This window comes from Barbus barbus (assembly GCF_936440315.1).
Source record: "Barbus barbus genome assembly, chromosome: 49".
NCBI classification, from domain to species: Eukaryota; Metazoa; Chordata; class Actinopteri; order Cypriniformes; family Cyprinidae; genus Barbus; species Barbus barbus.
The window spans coordinates 2,510,802-2,527,211 of record NC_136727.1 but is presented as its reverse complement, the minus strand read 5'-3'; the positions used below and the strand labels follow the sequence as shown (position 1 = coordinate 2,527,211).

At 34.4% G+C, this 16,410-nt stretch overlaps 1 protein-coding gene across 2 annotated transcripts in view; it reads left to right on the top strand.

The window, feature by feature from the left end:
- Window positions 1-16,410, top strand: part of LOC306867400 (lysine-specific demethylase 4B-like) — a 55,204-nt gene that overhangs the window by 4,102 nt on the left and 34,692 nt on the right. For both annotated transcript variants that reach the window (XM_079413034.1, XM_079413033.1), the window contains exons 3-7: window positions 2,112-2,287; window positions 2,533-2,647; window positions 2,798-2,991; window positions 8,277-8,326; window positions 13,020-13,123. In XM_079413034.1, coding sequence (XP_079269160.1) covers window positions 2,112-2,287; window positions 2,533-2,647; window positions 2,798-2,991; window positions 8,277-8,326; window positions 13,020-13,123 — 639 coding nt within the window. The remainder of the gene's footprint in view (window positions 1-2,111; window positions 2,288-2,532; window positions 2,648-2,797; window positions 2,992-8,276; window positions 8,327-13,019; window positions 13,124-16,410) is intronic.

Sequence of the window (16,410 nt, the reverse complement as noted above, 5' to 3'; positions counted from 1 at the left end):
GAATAACAATAAAAAAAAATTTTTTTTGACAGTATGTAAAGCTAGGTTAATACTAATTTATAAATATGCTATTGTTAATTCATACTCATTAATTAAAATTAATTGAAGTGTTAAACTAATATAATTAAAACAATTGCGTAAAACTAGATGAATAAATTATATAAAAGTATTATTTATTGTAATTAACTAATGTTAACGTATATAATTTACTGAAAGTTTTGCCCACATGACCTCAAGTAAATTATTTTTTATAATACAATGACAAATATTGTAAACTAGCGTTTTGTTTTTAATGTTAACAATACAATACGTTAATTGTAAAATACAATTACATTTAATTCAAAGCTCAATTTAGTAAAAATTAAACTAATATAATTAAAATTAAAAATTTGTTTTCAATAAATTATGTGTGTAAATATGTTTTATATCGGTATTGTAAATTCCAGTATCACATTGGCCATTGGAAAAAAATGTTTATTGAACAATATTTTTAATAACTTTTTAACTCTTTACTTCTTAAAATTAACATATGCGCAAAAAATTACAATACATAATACATTTACAGCATTTATTAATCACAAAATTTTGTAGTTTTCTCATTTGTTTTCATTATATTATCTGTGTACACAGGTTAGCTTTATATCAGTACTCTAGATCGGGGGTCTCCAACCTTTTTTACACCACGGACCGTTTACGTTTTCGTAAAAAATCTCGTGGACCTTGTCTTTAAAACAGGTCTATTCATTCATACTGTTATCATGTTTAAGTAGATTCGTCTCTTGTCGTCTCTGAGAGAATATGCGCTGCAGTTTTCTTTACTTTCACTTTCTGTATGACAGAAGTTAAGACGTTCACCGGCATATCTATTGCGCAGAGTTTGCTTGTGTGATATCAATCGGCTCGCCTTTATGGTTTAAAACAGAAATATTTCCAGTATTGCGATGTAACCGCAAACCCCCATGCATATAGGGCTGGGTATCGAGTTCGATACTTTTTAGGCACTGACCGAATTGCCTCGATACCACAGAGTATCGAAAAAAGTATCGTTCAGGAACCGGTATCGGTATCGGTATCGGTATCGGTATCGATATCGAACATTTTTGAACGATACCCAGCCCTACATGCATATGTATCTTAAACGCAAGGATACATGAAAGAGGAAACAAATTGGTATGCCACGCTGTCTGAAACATGTCTCTATTCTTGTGAGCGCTGGTCCGTATATCACGGATCAAGCCCCAATAGCCTATATGACAGATCAGAGCAATCTTATATTTACTAATTTAACATGAAATCGTCAAATTGCATCTCCATATCAATAGCATACAACGAAAATACAGAATAATTAGAGCAATAATTTACGCACAATAAATAACAGAGCATCACATCTATACACATTTTCCCCCGAACGTTCTTCCACGGCCCGGAAGTGACCTCTGCTCTAGATATCCGAATCATCACTGGCTGTTAAAAAAAAAAATAAAAAATTATTATTATTACAGTACAAGGTTGTTTTTTTCAAATGTCAAAAATACGATTTTTTGACAAGCAATTAAGCAATTTGTAAGCAATTTTCTTATTTGTTTTCATTGTGTGTGTGTAAAATCTACTTATGCATAAGAAAATGTCATGCAAAGAAAAAAAATATATATTATTACTGTACAAGGTTGTTTTTTTCAAATGTCAAAACTTTTATAAAATTTAGCAATTTTCTTATTTGTTTTCATTGTGTGTGTACAGTTGTGCATGATTTGTATCAGTAAGCAATATTTACTTTTTTAAATGTTTTATCAAACTTCTCCAAACTCTTTGCTAATCATTAAAATTAAAGAATGCACATAAAATTACAATACATAATACTTTAATGCTATTTAATCATCTTGGTTAATGCTAATTTCTGCATTTCCTAATTTAAGATTTCTTTTAAACTTTCAAATTGTATTAATTAACATGAATGTATTATTCAATGAACATGAATTAATGATATATTTATAAATTAACCTTAAATAAAAAGGTCTGTAAATGCATTTATTCATATATTCTTAATAACAAGATTGTCATTTTGAGGACTTGAACAAACAATGAAATGCTTTTATGCATTGTTATTTAAGGTTATTCCACCGAAGGAGTGGAAGCCGCGGCGTTCCTACGAGACCATTGAAGAGATGGTCATTCCCGCTCCTATCATGCAAGTGGTGACCGGCCAATCAGGACTCTTCACTCAGTACAACATTCAGAAGAAGTCCATGACGGTCGGAGAATATCGCAAACTGGCCAACAGTAAAAAGTATGCTTTGTTTGATCAAAGCCAATTTGGATAACATATACAAAGTGGTTTCTTTGTAAAGTTTGTCTTCTATTATCTGGACCTTCGTGTCAGTAACATGTACGATTAAAATCACTGTTTTTGGGGGTATTTTTCAAAAGTATTGACAGAATAGTAAAAGTTTGCGCTTTTACTACAGCCAGTTTTTCTTCGGTCCTTCAAGCTTAATTTATACTTGACCTTTTTATTTTCTTGAACGATCTCAGGTACTGCACCCCTCAACACAAGGACTTTGACGACCTGGAAAGAAAGTACTGGAAAAACTTGACGTTTGTGTCGCCCATTTACGGTGCCGATATCAGCGGGTCCCTTTATGACCCGGTTAGTCACCTTTACTGTGATTAGTGTTTGAAAAGCCTTGCCAACTAGCTGATTTAAGTAACAAATATATATATTTTTTTGGTTTTAGTTACTATAATAACCCTGGTTATTAGTCATATGCATGTGTTTATGTTGTTTTTTCTTCGTAAGGACATCACGGAGTGGAACATCGGCCATCTGAACACTCTTCTGGACATGGTGGAGCAGGAGTGTGGGATCGTCATCGAGGGCGTCAACACACCATACCTGTACTTCGGCATGTGGAAAACCACCTTCGCCTGGCACACGGAGGACATGGACCTCTACAGCATCAACTACCTGCATTTCGGCCAACCAAAGTCCTGGTGAGCATCCTACCTTCACTATATATGTGTGTTTAGTTGAGTTCAAAAGCTTCAGAGGAGTTTATTAGCCATTTTTTTTAACCGATGAAATAGATCAAAGTGATAATGTATGATCAGATTTGGTCATTTTGGTAGTATTTTAACAAAAAAAAATTGTGTTGCCTATTTAGTACATTTTTCGGATAATTATAGTATATTAAAGCAATTAATTTTGTGTTTTATATGTAAATATACTCTTAAAATATAAAAAGTGATAAAAACAAGAAATAAATATTACACTTCCAAACTTAAAAATAAATAGTTAATGTTTTCTTTTCATGTGCATTCAATAAATATGTGTATTAGTATAATTATGTTTTAGTAATATTATGTAACACATAGTGATGTTAAAATATTTTCGTATCTGGAGGTTTATAAATTATTTTTGCATTATTTATTATTATTTACAGATAAAGCAAGGCATCGCAGTTAAAACTATATAAGTCTTTTCGTATGTATTCATATGCGTATAATTATATTTGTGTAATATATTTTGAGCATCAATTTCTTATTTGGTAAACTATATTATGCCAAAAAGGCCGTTAAAACATTATGTTAATATTTTGTTAAAATATTCCTATTTCTGGAAATTAGGGATGCACCGAAATTAAAAATCAAATTTTTAGCCATTTTTTTTAACCGATGAAATAGATCAAAGTGATAATGCATGGTCAGATTTGGTTATTTTGGCAGTATTTTACCAAAATATAACTCGACGCTTGCCGTATATGGGTTTTGTGGAGATAAAATTGTGATCCATCAGTTTGATTGACATTTAGGCCCAATAAGTGTCTCACAAACTAGATTTTATATTTGATTTTACAGTACAAACCAGCTATGGGTGCAATATGAAGGAACTTAAATGTAGATCCGTTTTCGACCTCTTGGGGGAGCTGTTGTTATTCACGTCAGCTGTAGACATACAGGATGATGTCATCGAGAGAGATGGATCATGTGTGTGCTTTGTCTCACTGTATCTCGCTCTTGCCGCATTTAAACGCACAACAGTGTTTCAGAAGCACTTGGTTGTGAAGTAAATCCTCCAGAGAATCAGGGATGATGTACGTGATTGAGATAAGGCTGAAGTATATGTGCAATGCTTTTATTCAATAGAAGGATAAATGTACATTGGTTTTAACAAGAACAACTGACAATAGTCGACTAAAAGATGTGAAAACCAAGCATAACATCCTTGATCCAAATCAAAAATGACTTGGTATTCTGTTGGTTTATTTTCCTGAAGCTCAGCTTGACTTTGCCTCTCCGTTCTTGCGGAGAGAGGCTTTAATACTGTATTTTGAGGTTCAGAATACACAATTTTCCGGCTGGGCGTCTTTCCTGTGCTGAAAGAGTTTGAATAAACATGCTTTCAGTGTCCTTTATTCCACATGTGAGACTTTTTTCTTTTATCACATCCCCGCTCGCTCTCATGTTGCATCTTCTCTCTGATGTATCCCCTAATTTTTTCCCTCTTTCGAGAAAGATGCAAGTGTGTTTTGCATACTTGCGTACAAGTCCTTGATGCCCTTGGCTTGTGTTGTCTTAAAGAAACCCTGAACAGAGCGTTCATTAGACGCAGCTGTTCTGTCAGTATCTCGGGCTGTCGAACAGAGGGATATTTCATCCATCTGTGTGTCTTTTAATCAAGCTGGAAAGCAGTAGTCAATCAAGGGTGTTTTGTGCCTTGGAAAAATTAATTTAAAACTGGTCAAAATTTTAAATGAACAACATCGGGGCTTCAAAACATGCGTGAGATGAAAAGCATAATAGGGTGCATCACGAAAAGGAAGGTTTTGTGACAGAAGTAGAAAGTAGGAATTGTTCGCAATAAACAGCTATATTTTCCAGGACTAAAATTATTAAGTTAAATATTTTTTATTCATTCATGTTTTTAATGAGGCTGAGTGTTAAATATTATATTTATTGTGAGAGAAATCTATACAAAGACCAAAATGCATTGGTCACAAGTAGGTATAAAAAAATACTTCAGAAATTGAATTGTATTTATTATGTAGGCTGATAGAAAATGTGAATAAATCCCCTTGCAGTTGTTCAAGATTGTAAACTAATACATTTTTCATAAAACCAAAATGTATTTTGTCAGATCCTATCATAAAAGTGCACAGACAATGACTAGTGCTTCTTGTACCAAAAAGACTCTGGTATGGTGTTTTTTGCCAAACAGCAGTCATTTCTATCCTCACAATTTAGTCAGAAGTACAACAATGTAAATGTTAAAGTTGTCTATTTCTTTAAGAAACATTGTTTTATTCTTTAATTTCAAAGTTTTAATGTTAAAAAGAATGTTTTAATTTTGTTGTGTGTAGGTACTAGTTGAAAAAGAGACCTCATAACATCAGTCTTCATGTATAAAATAATGAAAATGTTTAGTTCCCTGATCAGAAGATGGTTCCCACATGAAACTGTGACTAGTAAATGCAAGAGTTAACACCAAGAACCCCCTATTTAAAAAGTTGCATTAGGGCTAGATTTATGCTCTTGCTTGATGCTTGTCTCTGTAGAGTTGAATGCATTGACATGGATCATGTTGAAAGGGTCGTAGCATGTTTTTGGGTCATGCTCTGGTAGGCACAGGTGTCCAAATGGATAAGGGTGCAAAACTGTGATTCTTTAAGAGGCCTTGCGTAAGTCTTGCTTGCTCTCTTGAGTATCTTTCCGTCTCCATTTCTTCTGTGTCCTCATATCTCTCTGAAGTGTTAGCTCTTGATGTCTCTAGCTAAGCATTCTCTCTCTCTCCTGCTCTCCGGAGACCTTATCTCAAGTTAACTTTCCGCACAGCGGAGAACGGCGAGGTTTGTGCTCATAAAAAAAGGAAAGAGGCGAGAATTTACTCACCCTTCAACTCGGCTTAATGCAACTATGCATGCGCTCGTCCTCCCCACCCGAACACCCCCTTCTGCTTTTGAAATTGAATCCATTTTACTTTTCTGGTAATTACAGTATGTTAAAGTGTGTGTGGTAGCTGTTTGCCTAACCCTCTGTTCAGCCACTGTGAAATTAACTTCATTCGCCTCCAACTCTCCTCCCATCAAAGTCATAATTCTCGCCGCCTCCTGAGATCTAGTGTCAGATTCTTAAAGATTGCGGAGTGGCCCAAAGTGTTGCGCACGCTGCCGGAAATAATCGCTGAGAGGGAGTGCTGCTGCTGAGGGGATAGCTTGATTCTTATTGCTTGTTTTCTTGTTCTTGTCCTCTTCAAGATGATGACAAATAAAACCGTAATGCTGCCGGTGGTGTTGACGCTGTTTGGCAGGTAGGGGTTTTGTGTTGCCGCCGTGGGATTAGAGATATTGCATCTGGGGAGTGAAGTACGGAATTGTTTCATGGGCCGTAAACAAGGTAAATGGGATGCGTCCCTTACATACGCCCAGGCACCTAAGTACCCTTGTATCAAAATCTCAAACGGTGTTTAGTAGGTGCTTTGTGTTCATTTCGTCATTCCGGTGGTACTAGAGGAACCTGAAGAAACTGGAGGGTTTCCTCCAAGTGGGCGTTTACAGTCACACCAAGTCAAGCTCCTTGGATTTACCTTGATTTCTGGTGCCCCTGGTGTGATTTTCGTCAATATTTGCCTTCCTCCCCAGACAGTTCCAGATCGAATAAAGCAACTTTTGGTTGCCAGGTAGAGTTACTGTCAGCTTGATCTGGTGGGGTTAGTGGGGTGTAAGGATACTCCTGCTGGCAGGAAGCATTCATACCCTAATTACAGCTTCCCATCAGATCCAGCTTTTATCTGCAAGAAAAGGAGAGAAAGAGCCATCTAATTATTATTGATTTGTGGTGGCACCTCAAACACCAAATTGAATCTACTACTGCCAGTGTCCTTAGAGTTGGGGTGCTTGCGGCCAGCCGTTCGATTTCCCACTCGCTCCGTCTATGGTGTTTCAGAGCTGTTCCCAATACATGCAACAAATGCATGTCATTGTGGGAATTGATTAGCATTCATGTTTGTTGCAGGTAGAGGCCAATTAGTGGCATCCTTCTGTTTTGTAGTGTCCTGCGCCATTTTAAGACACTATGAATGTTTTAAGTAGTCTCAAGATCCCTGCGTGCACTTAAATTGTGCTCAGATTTGGTTTTTGAATGCAAAAACGAGTACTTTGTGAATAGTTGCTTCTAGTAGAGTAATTTTTCAATTTAGGTGCTAACACAATGGCACTGTTTTTAAAATATGCACCAAAACTTTGAGTTTATTTTAGACATGGTGAATTATGATATTGCGCTGCTGCTAATTCCATAACTATATGAATATGGGAATCACAGACTGTTAACTAGCAGCTTTCTTTGCATCCAAGTTTCCATCTCCTTAGATTTTATTTCCATCCTGTACTTGTGCTGTTTGGTTTGTGCATAGCCATGTCAAGCTCTTTCAGTTCCCATCCCTCTTTGTCCCCCCCCCCATAATTCTTGTACTTTTTCTCCTATAACCTTTTAGAAGCCACAACACATTGTAAAATAAAACAAACCTCTTCGTGTACATCCCATCAGCTGCATACAAACGCAACTCTTTAATCCATCCACTTGGTATTCAGTTGACTTTCAGACGATCCTGCGCTTGTGTAGAGAAAACCACTGCTGTGAAATTGGCCTGTGTTTAACTAGAAAGTGCCACTTGCCCATAAAATCCCTGTTTGGCCTCCAGCTGCCTGTAGAGGGCAGTGTGACGCCGCTCAAATCCCTCCCGAAGCCACGTTCCTCTCATTGTGAATGTGTGATTTGGAGCTGGAGCCCAAGGGAGGGTGATGCACCGGATTTACATTTGCGTTCGAGGCCTCGGGAGGGTTTCGGCTCTCTGGAAACTTGAGGAAATAATTAAGCTAATACAGACAATGTCAATAACAACGTCAAGCGAATTGAACCTTTAGAAGATATTGTGCTGTTTCCCTCTCCAGCGAAATCATTTCAAATTAAGCAGCACAGCACAATCTGTATTAGCATTGCACGTGTTTGAGCCGATTAGCTGAAATAAATTGGCTCTCGTTCAGTAATTTTCCAGGCTTTGTCTCGGTGACGTTTGAGTACTTTGTCTTTAAACTAGCATGTGACAGGTGAATGTGAAATAGGGGTGAAATGTTCTCTGTGTGTTTTATGATTTGGAGGGCTGTGTGATGATCAGACAGCGATTCTCACAGAGGCATCTCGCTGTGCGTCCCTCCAGTGTCTTTCCCTCTCGTCTTTTTCCATTGATCCTGTTAATTGATCTCGTTTTTTCCTCCTCACCGCAGGTATGCCATTCCTCCCGAGCACGGCAAGAGGTTGGAGCGGCTGGCGCAAGGTAAGACCTCACATCCGTTCGTTAGCGTGTCTCCGTGCAGAGATGGAGCGTGGTAGGTTAGGCGATCAAAACAGAATGCATTTACATTTAAAAGCCTTAAAGGAAAAGGCCTGAAAACTTGTTCTCGTTTTGTTGCGCAGTTTTATTTTTTTCTATGAAAAAAATAATAATAATAATAATAATAAAAAAATAATATATATATACAGGTACATCTCAAAAAATTCGAATATCGTGAAAAACGTTGAAAAACATTTTTTGGTAACTTATTTCAAAAAGTGAAACTTTCATATATATTTTACATTCGTAACATGTAAAGTAAGACATTTCAAAAGTTTTTTGGTTTTAATTTTGATGATTAGAGCTTACAGCTCATGAAAGTCAAAATCCAGTATCTCAATATATTAGAATATTTATATTTGAGTCTCATTAAACGATCATCTCTACAGTATAAATTCAGGGTATCTCTTGTGATTTGAAACCACAATAATGGGGAAGGCTGCTGACTTGGCAATGAAACAGAAGATAATCATTGACACCCTCCACAAAGAGTGTAAGTCACAGAAGGTCATTAATGAAAGGAGTGGCTGTTTACAGAGTGCTGTATCAAAGCATTTTAAATGCAAAGTTGCCTGGAAGGAAGAAATTGGGTAGGAAAAGGTGCACAAGCAACCTGTTAGTCCACATATCAAGCAAAGCAGATTCAAACACTTGGGAGAGCTTCACAAGGAGTGGACTGAAGCTGGAGTCAGTGCATCAAGAGTCTCCACGCTCAGACGTCTTCAGGAAAAGAGCTACCAAGCCACTTCTGAACCAGAGACAACGTCAGAAGCATCTAACCTGGGCTGTGGAGAAAAAGAACTGGACTGTTGCTCAGTGGTCCAAAGTCCTCTTTTCAGATGAAAGTAAATTTTGCATTTCTTTTGGAAATCAAGGTCTGGAGTCTGGAGGAAGACTGGAGAGGCACAGAACCCAAGCTGCTTCAAATCCAGTGTTAAGTTTCCACAGTCAGAGATGATTTGGGGTACCGTGACGTCTGCTGGTGTTGGTCCATTGTGTTTTATCAAATCCAAAGTCAATGCAGCCGTCTACCAGGAGATTTTGGAGCACTTTATGCTTCCATCTGCTGACAAGCTTTATGGAGATGCTGATTTAATGTAAAAATTTAATATAAAAATTATCGGATGAACGATTCCGGCCTGAAACAGGGAAAATCCTGTTCCCCGGGTCTTTTCCTGACCCAAATTACGCAGACGAAATGAGGTGGGAGATGGTGCTGGCAGAATCCTCTCTGTACCTCCTGAAAGTTTGCGGCGCTGTCTAGGAAAGCCCTGGCGTCTGCCTGTGGTTGTGTGGATTATGAGATGTGAAGATGTTTGTGCGTCTCTGAGATCTGAGGCTGCTGTACTTCAAAACGCTACCATAACCCACACAGACAAACTCCTGTCCCACTTAAACAGACACTCTGCTTTAAACGAACGAACACTCGACATGACGCCAGGCTTTCAGTGATCAGCGCTGAGACGTCACACAGAGAACAAATGTATACATAAACACCAACAAGTTTATTTAAATATATATTATTTTTTGAAAGCTACATTTAAATTATTTAAACTTATTGAATCACGATTGTATTATATTTTTTATAAAAAGTTCAAATATGTTATTGAACAATATTGTTTATTCTGTTCTTTATAGTTATAAAATCAAGATTATTTTTTAAATATTAATATTTAAATGTATTTTTAATATGCTAACATTATATTTTATAATTATTCTTAAGTATTTTAATTTATTTAATTATTAAATTATTCTTAACTACTGTTTTTATTTATTTTTTATTTGTAGTTTTATTTTATTAGTTATATTAAATGTTAACAGATTTTATAAATATATATATTTTTTTAATTAATATTGCTTGCTTAATGTGTATTTGTATAAAAATACATATTTTATCTCTCTTTTGAATATATTGTTTCATTTGTTCTTTGTAGACATGCATTCAAGATGATTTTTAAATATTCAAATTAAAATGTTTAAATATGCATTTTATTTTATTTATATTAAATATTTTAACATTATATTTTATAAATATTTTTAACAATATTGTTTTGTTCTTATATAAAATTTTAACACTTTCATATAAATTTATACTTATAATATTTATTTTTATATATGCATTTTATGGAAATATAATATTTTAAAATTTTATAAATATCCTTAATTTTATTCTTTTATTTATTTTTGAATACTTGAAGTGCTAACACGTTGATGAATCATGATTTCTGTGTGAAACTCTTATCGAACACTGTTATGGAAGGAGAACCTCTGCGTTGAACTCAAACGGTCCTGAAGAGTGCCAGAGAAGCAGCCTAGACGTGAATCGTGGCGATCTGCGCTAAAGCTTTCTGTTATGCGAGGCCTGACGCCGCTAATGGTTTATGCAAAACTCCTGTACTTTATATGCGTGCATAAAAATATGAATTCACACTCCATCGCGTCAGTCGCCTGGTTTTAACCATCACTGCGTCCTCTTCATCTGTTAAATCTGCGTTAAAAGACGAAACAAAGGCAGCTGCGGCTCTGAATGACAGGATCGTACCTCAGCATCACTCTCCACACCTAATAGTCTCCTGCTCTTCTAATGCTCTCAACAAATGACAGAACGCCTAACAATATATTATTATCGGTCGCAGTGAGTAACGGCGCTTCGCAGAGAGGCGTCTCAGTTGGACGATCCCCTCTTCAGCTCCTGAAGACGTCTAATGTTGTTTTGAAAGTGAGAGGACTCTTTATGTCATATTCCTTGTGTTAACTGAGTTGCTGCTCTGTTTTTGCTGTACGGATAACAAGAGGTGTAAGGAAAATATCATACGTTATAGCAACGCGCTAACAGGAGAGAAAAACTGCAATTTTTGGCTGGAAATATTTTACGTTCAGCGCTTTATGTAGTTTATATATCGATGAGCTCAAACCTTACAAACATGGACTAACAGACGCAAAAGTTTGTTTTTATATTGTTATTGTATTTTATTGATTTATGTTAATCATCGTAACAATATTTTTATTAAAAATTACATTTTATTCTTTTATTTTTTTAATATGTTCATATATAGTTATAAACCCAAGATGATTTTTTAAAAATATTTTTTTATATTTATTGTTAATACATATATTTATATATTTAAATGTAAAATATACAAATTTTATATGTAAATTAATTTTTTTTTGCAAATGCCCTCTTTTTAACGTTTCATTTGTTCTCTATAGATATGATTTTTTTATATTCATTTTATTTGTATTTATAATATTTTATTGTATTTATTTTGTTTTCTGATGCAAAGCATGCTGGGAACTAGAAAACTCAATCATATTAAGTTTAGCTTACTACAACAACATTTTGAGTTTCAATTAAGTCCATTTGAGTGAAACTAACTAATTTAATTTAATTTCACTGTTTGGTTTTACAGTGAAGGACAACCGTTGCATTGATCGAAGAGACGCGAAACTTCACTTGTTTTAGCGCGATTGTGTAAACAGTACCACGCTAAACGAAGAGAAACGGCTGATGAATGATTGCACCGTGAAGTTACTGTGACTGTGAAGTTCTCCACTAAGTGAAAATCTGCCATATTTAAGCCAGTAAAGCCACTTAAGCGTATTGTCGCTAATGATAGAGGCTGCGTATGAGTCACACGCTCTGAAACGGCGTGTTTGCGCTGTTGTGACGTTTATCAGACGTTCTGGTTGTGTCGTTATGACCTTTATTGTCGTCTGTGGGCAGGAATGAGGAGACGATTATAATAATTAAAGGCTTTCAGCATGATTCAGCGCGCGGCTGATGTGCTGACCCGCGGCGCAGCTTTTACCCGTAACCTCAAAACCGGTGATTATACGTTATGCGCGTAATAAGCGCTCGCTTCTGAATCTCCACAGATAATTTCACTGAAATGGCTTTGTGCTAACGCCCTGCTCTGTACCGACTACACAGACAGCATGCTAACCGCTAACATTCATGAAACTCCAATTAAAGTTGATTCCAATAGTTTTGCGTTGTCATGTTGCTAATGATGTAATAGACTTCAGTATAAACAGACATTGGACACGTAATATTGGATCTTCAATTTTCATCATCAATATCATCAATTTTCGACATTTTATCGGTATGTAATATAGTACTAATAATGATTGATAATTTAATAATAAAGAATAATTAAAAGAAAAAAATGAAAAAGTTCTTGATTTGTTTTATTTCTAATGTTATTGTGAATTAGAATGAATTGTTATTAATATAATAGAAGTTAATAACAATGAATTAAATAATTGTTGTCATTATTATGATTATTATTATATTTACACCCACAAGGTTTGTCCTCCTAAAGATCATCAGTGTTTTTATTTCAGGGCTTCTTCCGTTGGTATTTTCTTTACTTACTTACTTTTGTCATTTAGCAGACACTTTTGTCCAAAGCGACTTACAAATAAGAAAAAGTAACTAAAACTAAAAAGTTACAACTCTATAAATACTATCTACCCACATATTTAAGAAAATAAAGAAATTAAATAAAATTGACACATGCATATAACAAAAACATTTCAATAATAAACATATCAATGAAAAAATTTAATAAAAAGCTACTACTATCCCTTGCATTTTCTTAGTCTGTCTGTTTTTGCTGTTTGTGGTCTTCTGCAGGTTTTTTCCCAGGAAGTTCTCAGGGCTGCGACGCGTTTCTCCGTCACAAGATGACCCTCCTTTCTCCATCCATCCTGAAGAAATACAGCATCCCGTTTGACCGAGTGAGTTATTCACACATTTCATCACTTCCTGGCACAAATGTTCATTCAGATAATATGGCTGGTGATACCTGGAATAAATTGTCAATGATTTTATCAATGCAAATGTTAATCATAGTGGTTCACAAAATCAAATAGTGCGAATTATTTATGCTGTTTGTTTTTGTGATATGCAATACATTAAAAGTGTAATAATAATTAACTATAAATCAAAAACGTATCAATACAGCAAATTTTATTCTAATTATATATTTAGCATTATTATTGTTAGTTGTAGTATTAGTAAATATAGTACTGTATTACTGAAATGATAACAACAACAAAAATATGTATTTAATCTATTTACAATTTATTATTAATGTAATAAATAATAAAAAATAAACTTTGCTTTTAATAATTTATTATGTATTATTTTTAAATAAAATAAAATATTACTGATATAAAATTTAAATTACAATTTGTTATTATTTTAATTATAATATATTATTATGCAGATTATCACACAACATGAAACTAATAATTTTTTTTATTATTCTTAATTGTTAATTGCAAAACTCTATGATTAACATTTGGATAAAATCATTGTCAATTTATTTAAATTTTTACCAACTCTGAAATAATAATTTTTAACTATCATTCATAATCGCTCATAATTTAGCAATAACTCTAATAAACTAATAACATTTTTTTTTTTTTTACAAATGCCAGTTTGTAATTATGTAATTTTTTTCCTGCAGAAACAACATGCGGTCTTCATGTCTTAGAGTTTCAGTAATGATCTAAATATAGTCCAGTTTATATAAGGTGGTGTGTGTTGCGATGTTGTAATGGTATCTGATGTACTTCTAGAGATCAGCGCATCCATAGCAACCCAACAGTGCAGTTTATATTGACTGAGACGCAAAAAGCGAATCTATAAAAGCCATAAAAGATCAGCATAAGATCAGGTGGGCTGTCAGAGAGGATCAGATATCTTTTACTTGTGTGTCGGCTGTGATTATATCAGCGAGCTGAAGCCCAGATCAGCAAAACGCAGCTTAAACCAACAAGTGCGAGTGAAATCTATGTAAATTGTTCGTAAAATATAAAAAAAAAACATTTTTAACAACAATTTACACAAATTAAGTCTATTCATTTATAATCACTAATGCACATAGCTTTACGTTATTGTAGGGGTGGGCGATATGGAAAAAATATCATATCACGATTTTGTTTTAGAAATATCACGATTTTATCACGAATAAAATTATTTTCAGGTGCAATAGGTGTATTTAGCAGGAGCATTCAATGAAATTGAATGAACAAATATAGTGAGTGATTTTTCTCTTTGCGTTTTGTTAACGTTAAATGAATAGTTCCCCCAAAAATAAATATTCTGTCATCTGTCTGTCAATTCTGTCATAATGTTTTATTTTTATACCATCATTTACTCAAAAGTTGTTTTAAACCTGAATGAGTTTCTTTCTTCTGCTGAACATAAATGCTATTTTGAAGAAGGTGGAAAACCAAACAGTTGCTGGTCCTCAGTGACTTCTATTGGATTTTTCTTTCTTACTATAAAAGTCAATGTAGACCAGCAACTGTTTGGTTACCCTCATTCTTCAAAATATCTTATTTTGGGTTCAGCACAAGAAATTAATAGAGGTTTGGGGCAACATGTGAGTGAGTAAATAATGACAGAAATTACATTTTAGGGTGAACTATCCCTTTAATGACAGTCGACAGCATGTTTAGTGTCCTGTCCCTTTAAGACCTGCACGCATCTAATATACAGACACGCATCCGTTTCTCTCTTAACTATTTACTTTCATTTTAGAGATAACCAACTGAGTCTGTATGTAAACCTTGTGTGTTTTGACAGTTTTAGCGCAAAAGATAAGTTAGTTGAGTAATCAGGCGCTGTTAGACAGGCTTTTTAGTGTCCGTGCTTCAGGTGTATGCGCTCAGAAATGCGCTCGAATTAAACATTTAACCAACCAGGTGTGCAAATAATGTACTTTTGCGATCGCGAATAAGTGTAGCGTCCTGTCAGAGTAACTCTACTGCTGTATGTCGTGTTGTACAGTATATAGAGACGGAGGCGCCAGAACTGTGTTTGATATAATGTGCTGCAGCAGGATACTACGATATTTCTTCAAAAGCAGATCGTGGAGACATTTTTATCGTCCACGATCAATGTTCGCATTTAACGAATGATTTTTTTTTGCATGCAAAGTATCAAATTTTTGCGAACAAAGATTTCAGAATGATCTAGTTTAACCCAATATTTACCTGCTTTGTATCTGACTTTTACATTATGCTAATGCTGAAGCAGTAATGCGAACAACTTATACGAACAACTTATAAATTCGTTGTGCTCATGTTTCATTAATATGCCACTAAAAGAAGCAAATAAAGCTAATTTATTTATTTTAACTTGTTTCATGTTATTATGGGATAATTTGCATAATACAAGTATTTTAAAAGTGTAATGATAATATATTATCTAAATAAATAGTTTGTTTCGAAAGTTTTCAATTCAAGAATTGTTTTGCGAACTATTTAGAACTTCGTTCTGCTCATCTTTCATCTTTTGCTAGTAAAAGATGGCTTCTCTCACTGACTTCGTAATAACGATAATTGTTCGTAAAACTATTCTTACGTTTGCCATCTATGAACCCTTTTCATATTCGATTTCAGTAACTTGCGATTATAAAAAAACATTTCAGTCAGATTTTTACCCATGGAAATGCTATTTTAACGAACGTAAGGTACATGTTGCGCAATATCAGTGTGTGTTGCGCAAAAATTGGCCTTGCTAATAGAACACACTTGGCTATTTCACACAGTTTGTGAATGTCTGAAAACACACTTTGAATGTTAATTTTAATGTTGCTCGCAGTGTTCAGAAATGCTAATGCTAATTCATTCAAGTAAATGCGGCAGTATTCATTAGAATGTTTTATTTCTTTAACAGACAGTTTATACAAACGTTCTGCTCGTGTTAAAGTAATGCACCAGTAAAATACGTTAATAATGCTAATTTTATTAGCTTCTCTCAATGACTTGTTAATGAAACGCAAGCTAAGTGATTTTTTTTTATAAATTGTTGAAACGTTTTTCATTAGAATGGGTTTTTAAAAACGGTTTATGACAACATTTAGCTTGTTTTATTAATACGCCAGTAAAATAATCTAATAAAGCTAATTCTGTTAGCTTTAATGAAACAAAAGCAGTGTTTTTTTTTTCTATGGAAAATACATTATACAAATTGTTGACTATTTTCATTCGAAATGGTTTTTAACGAACAA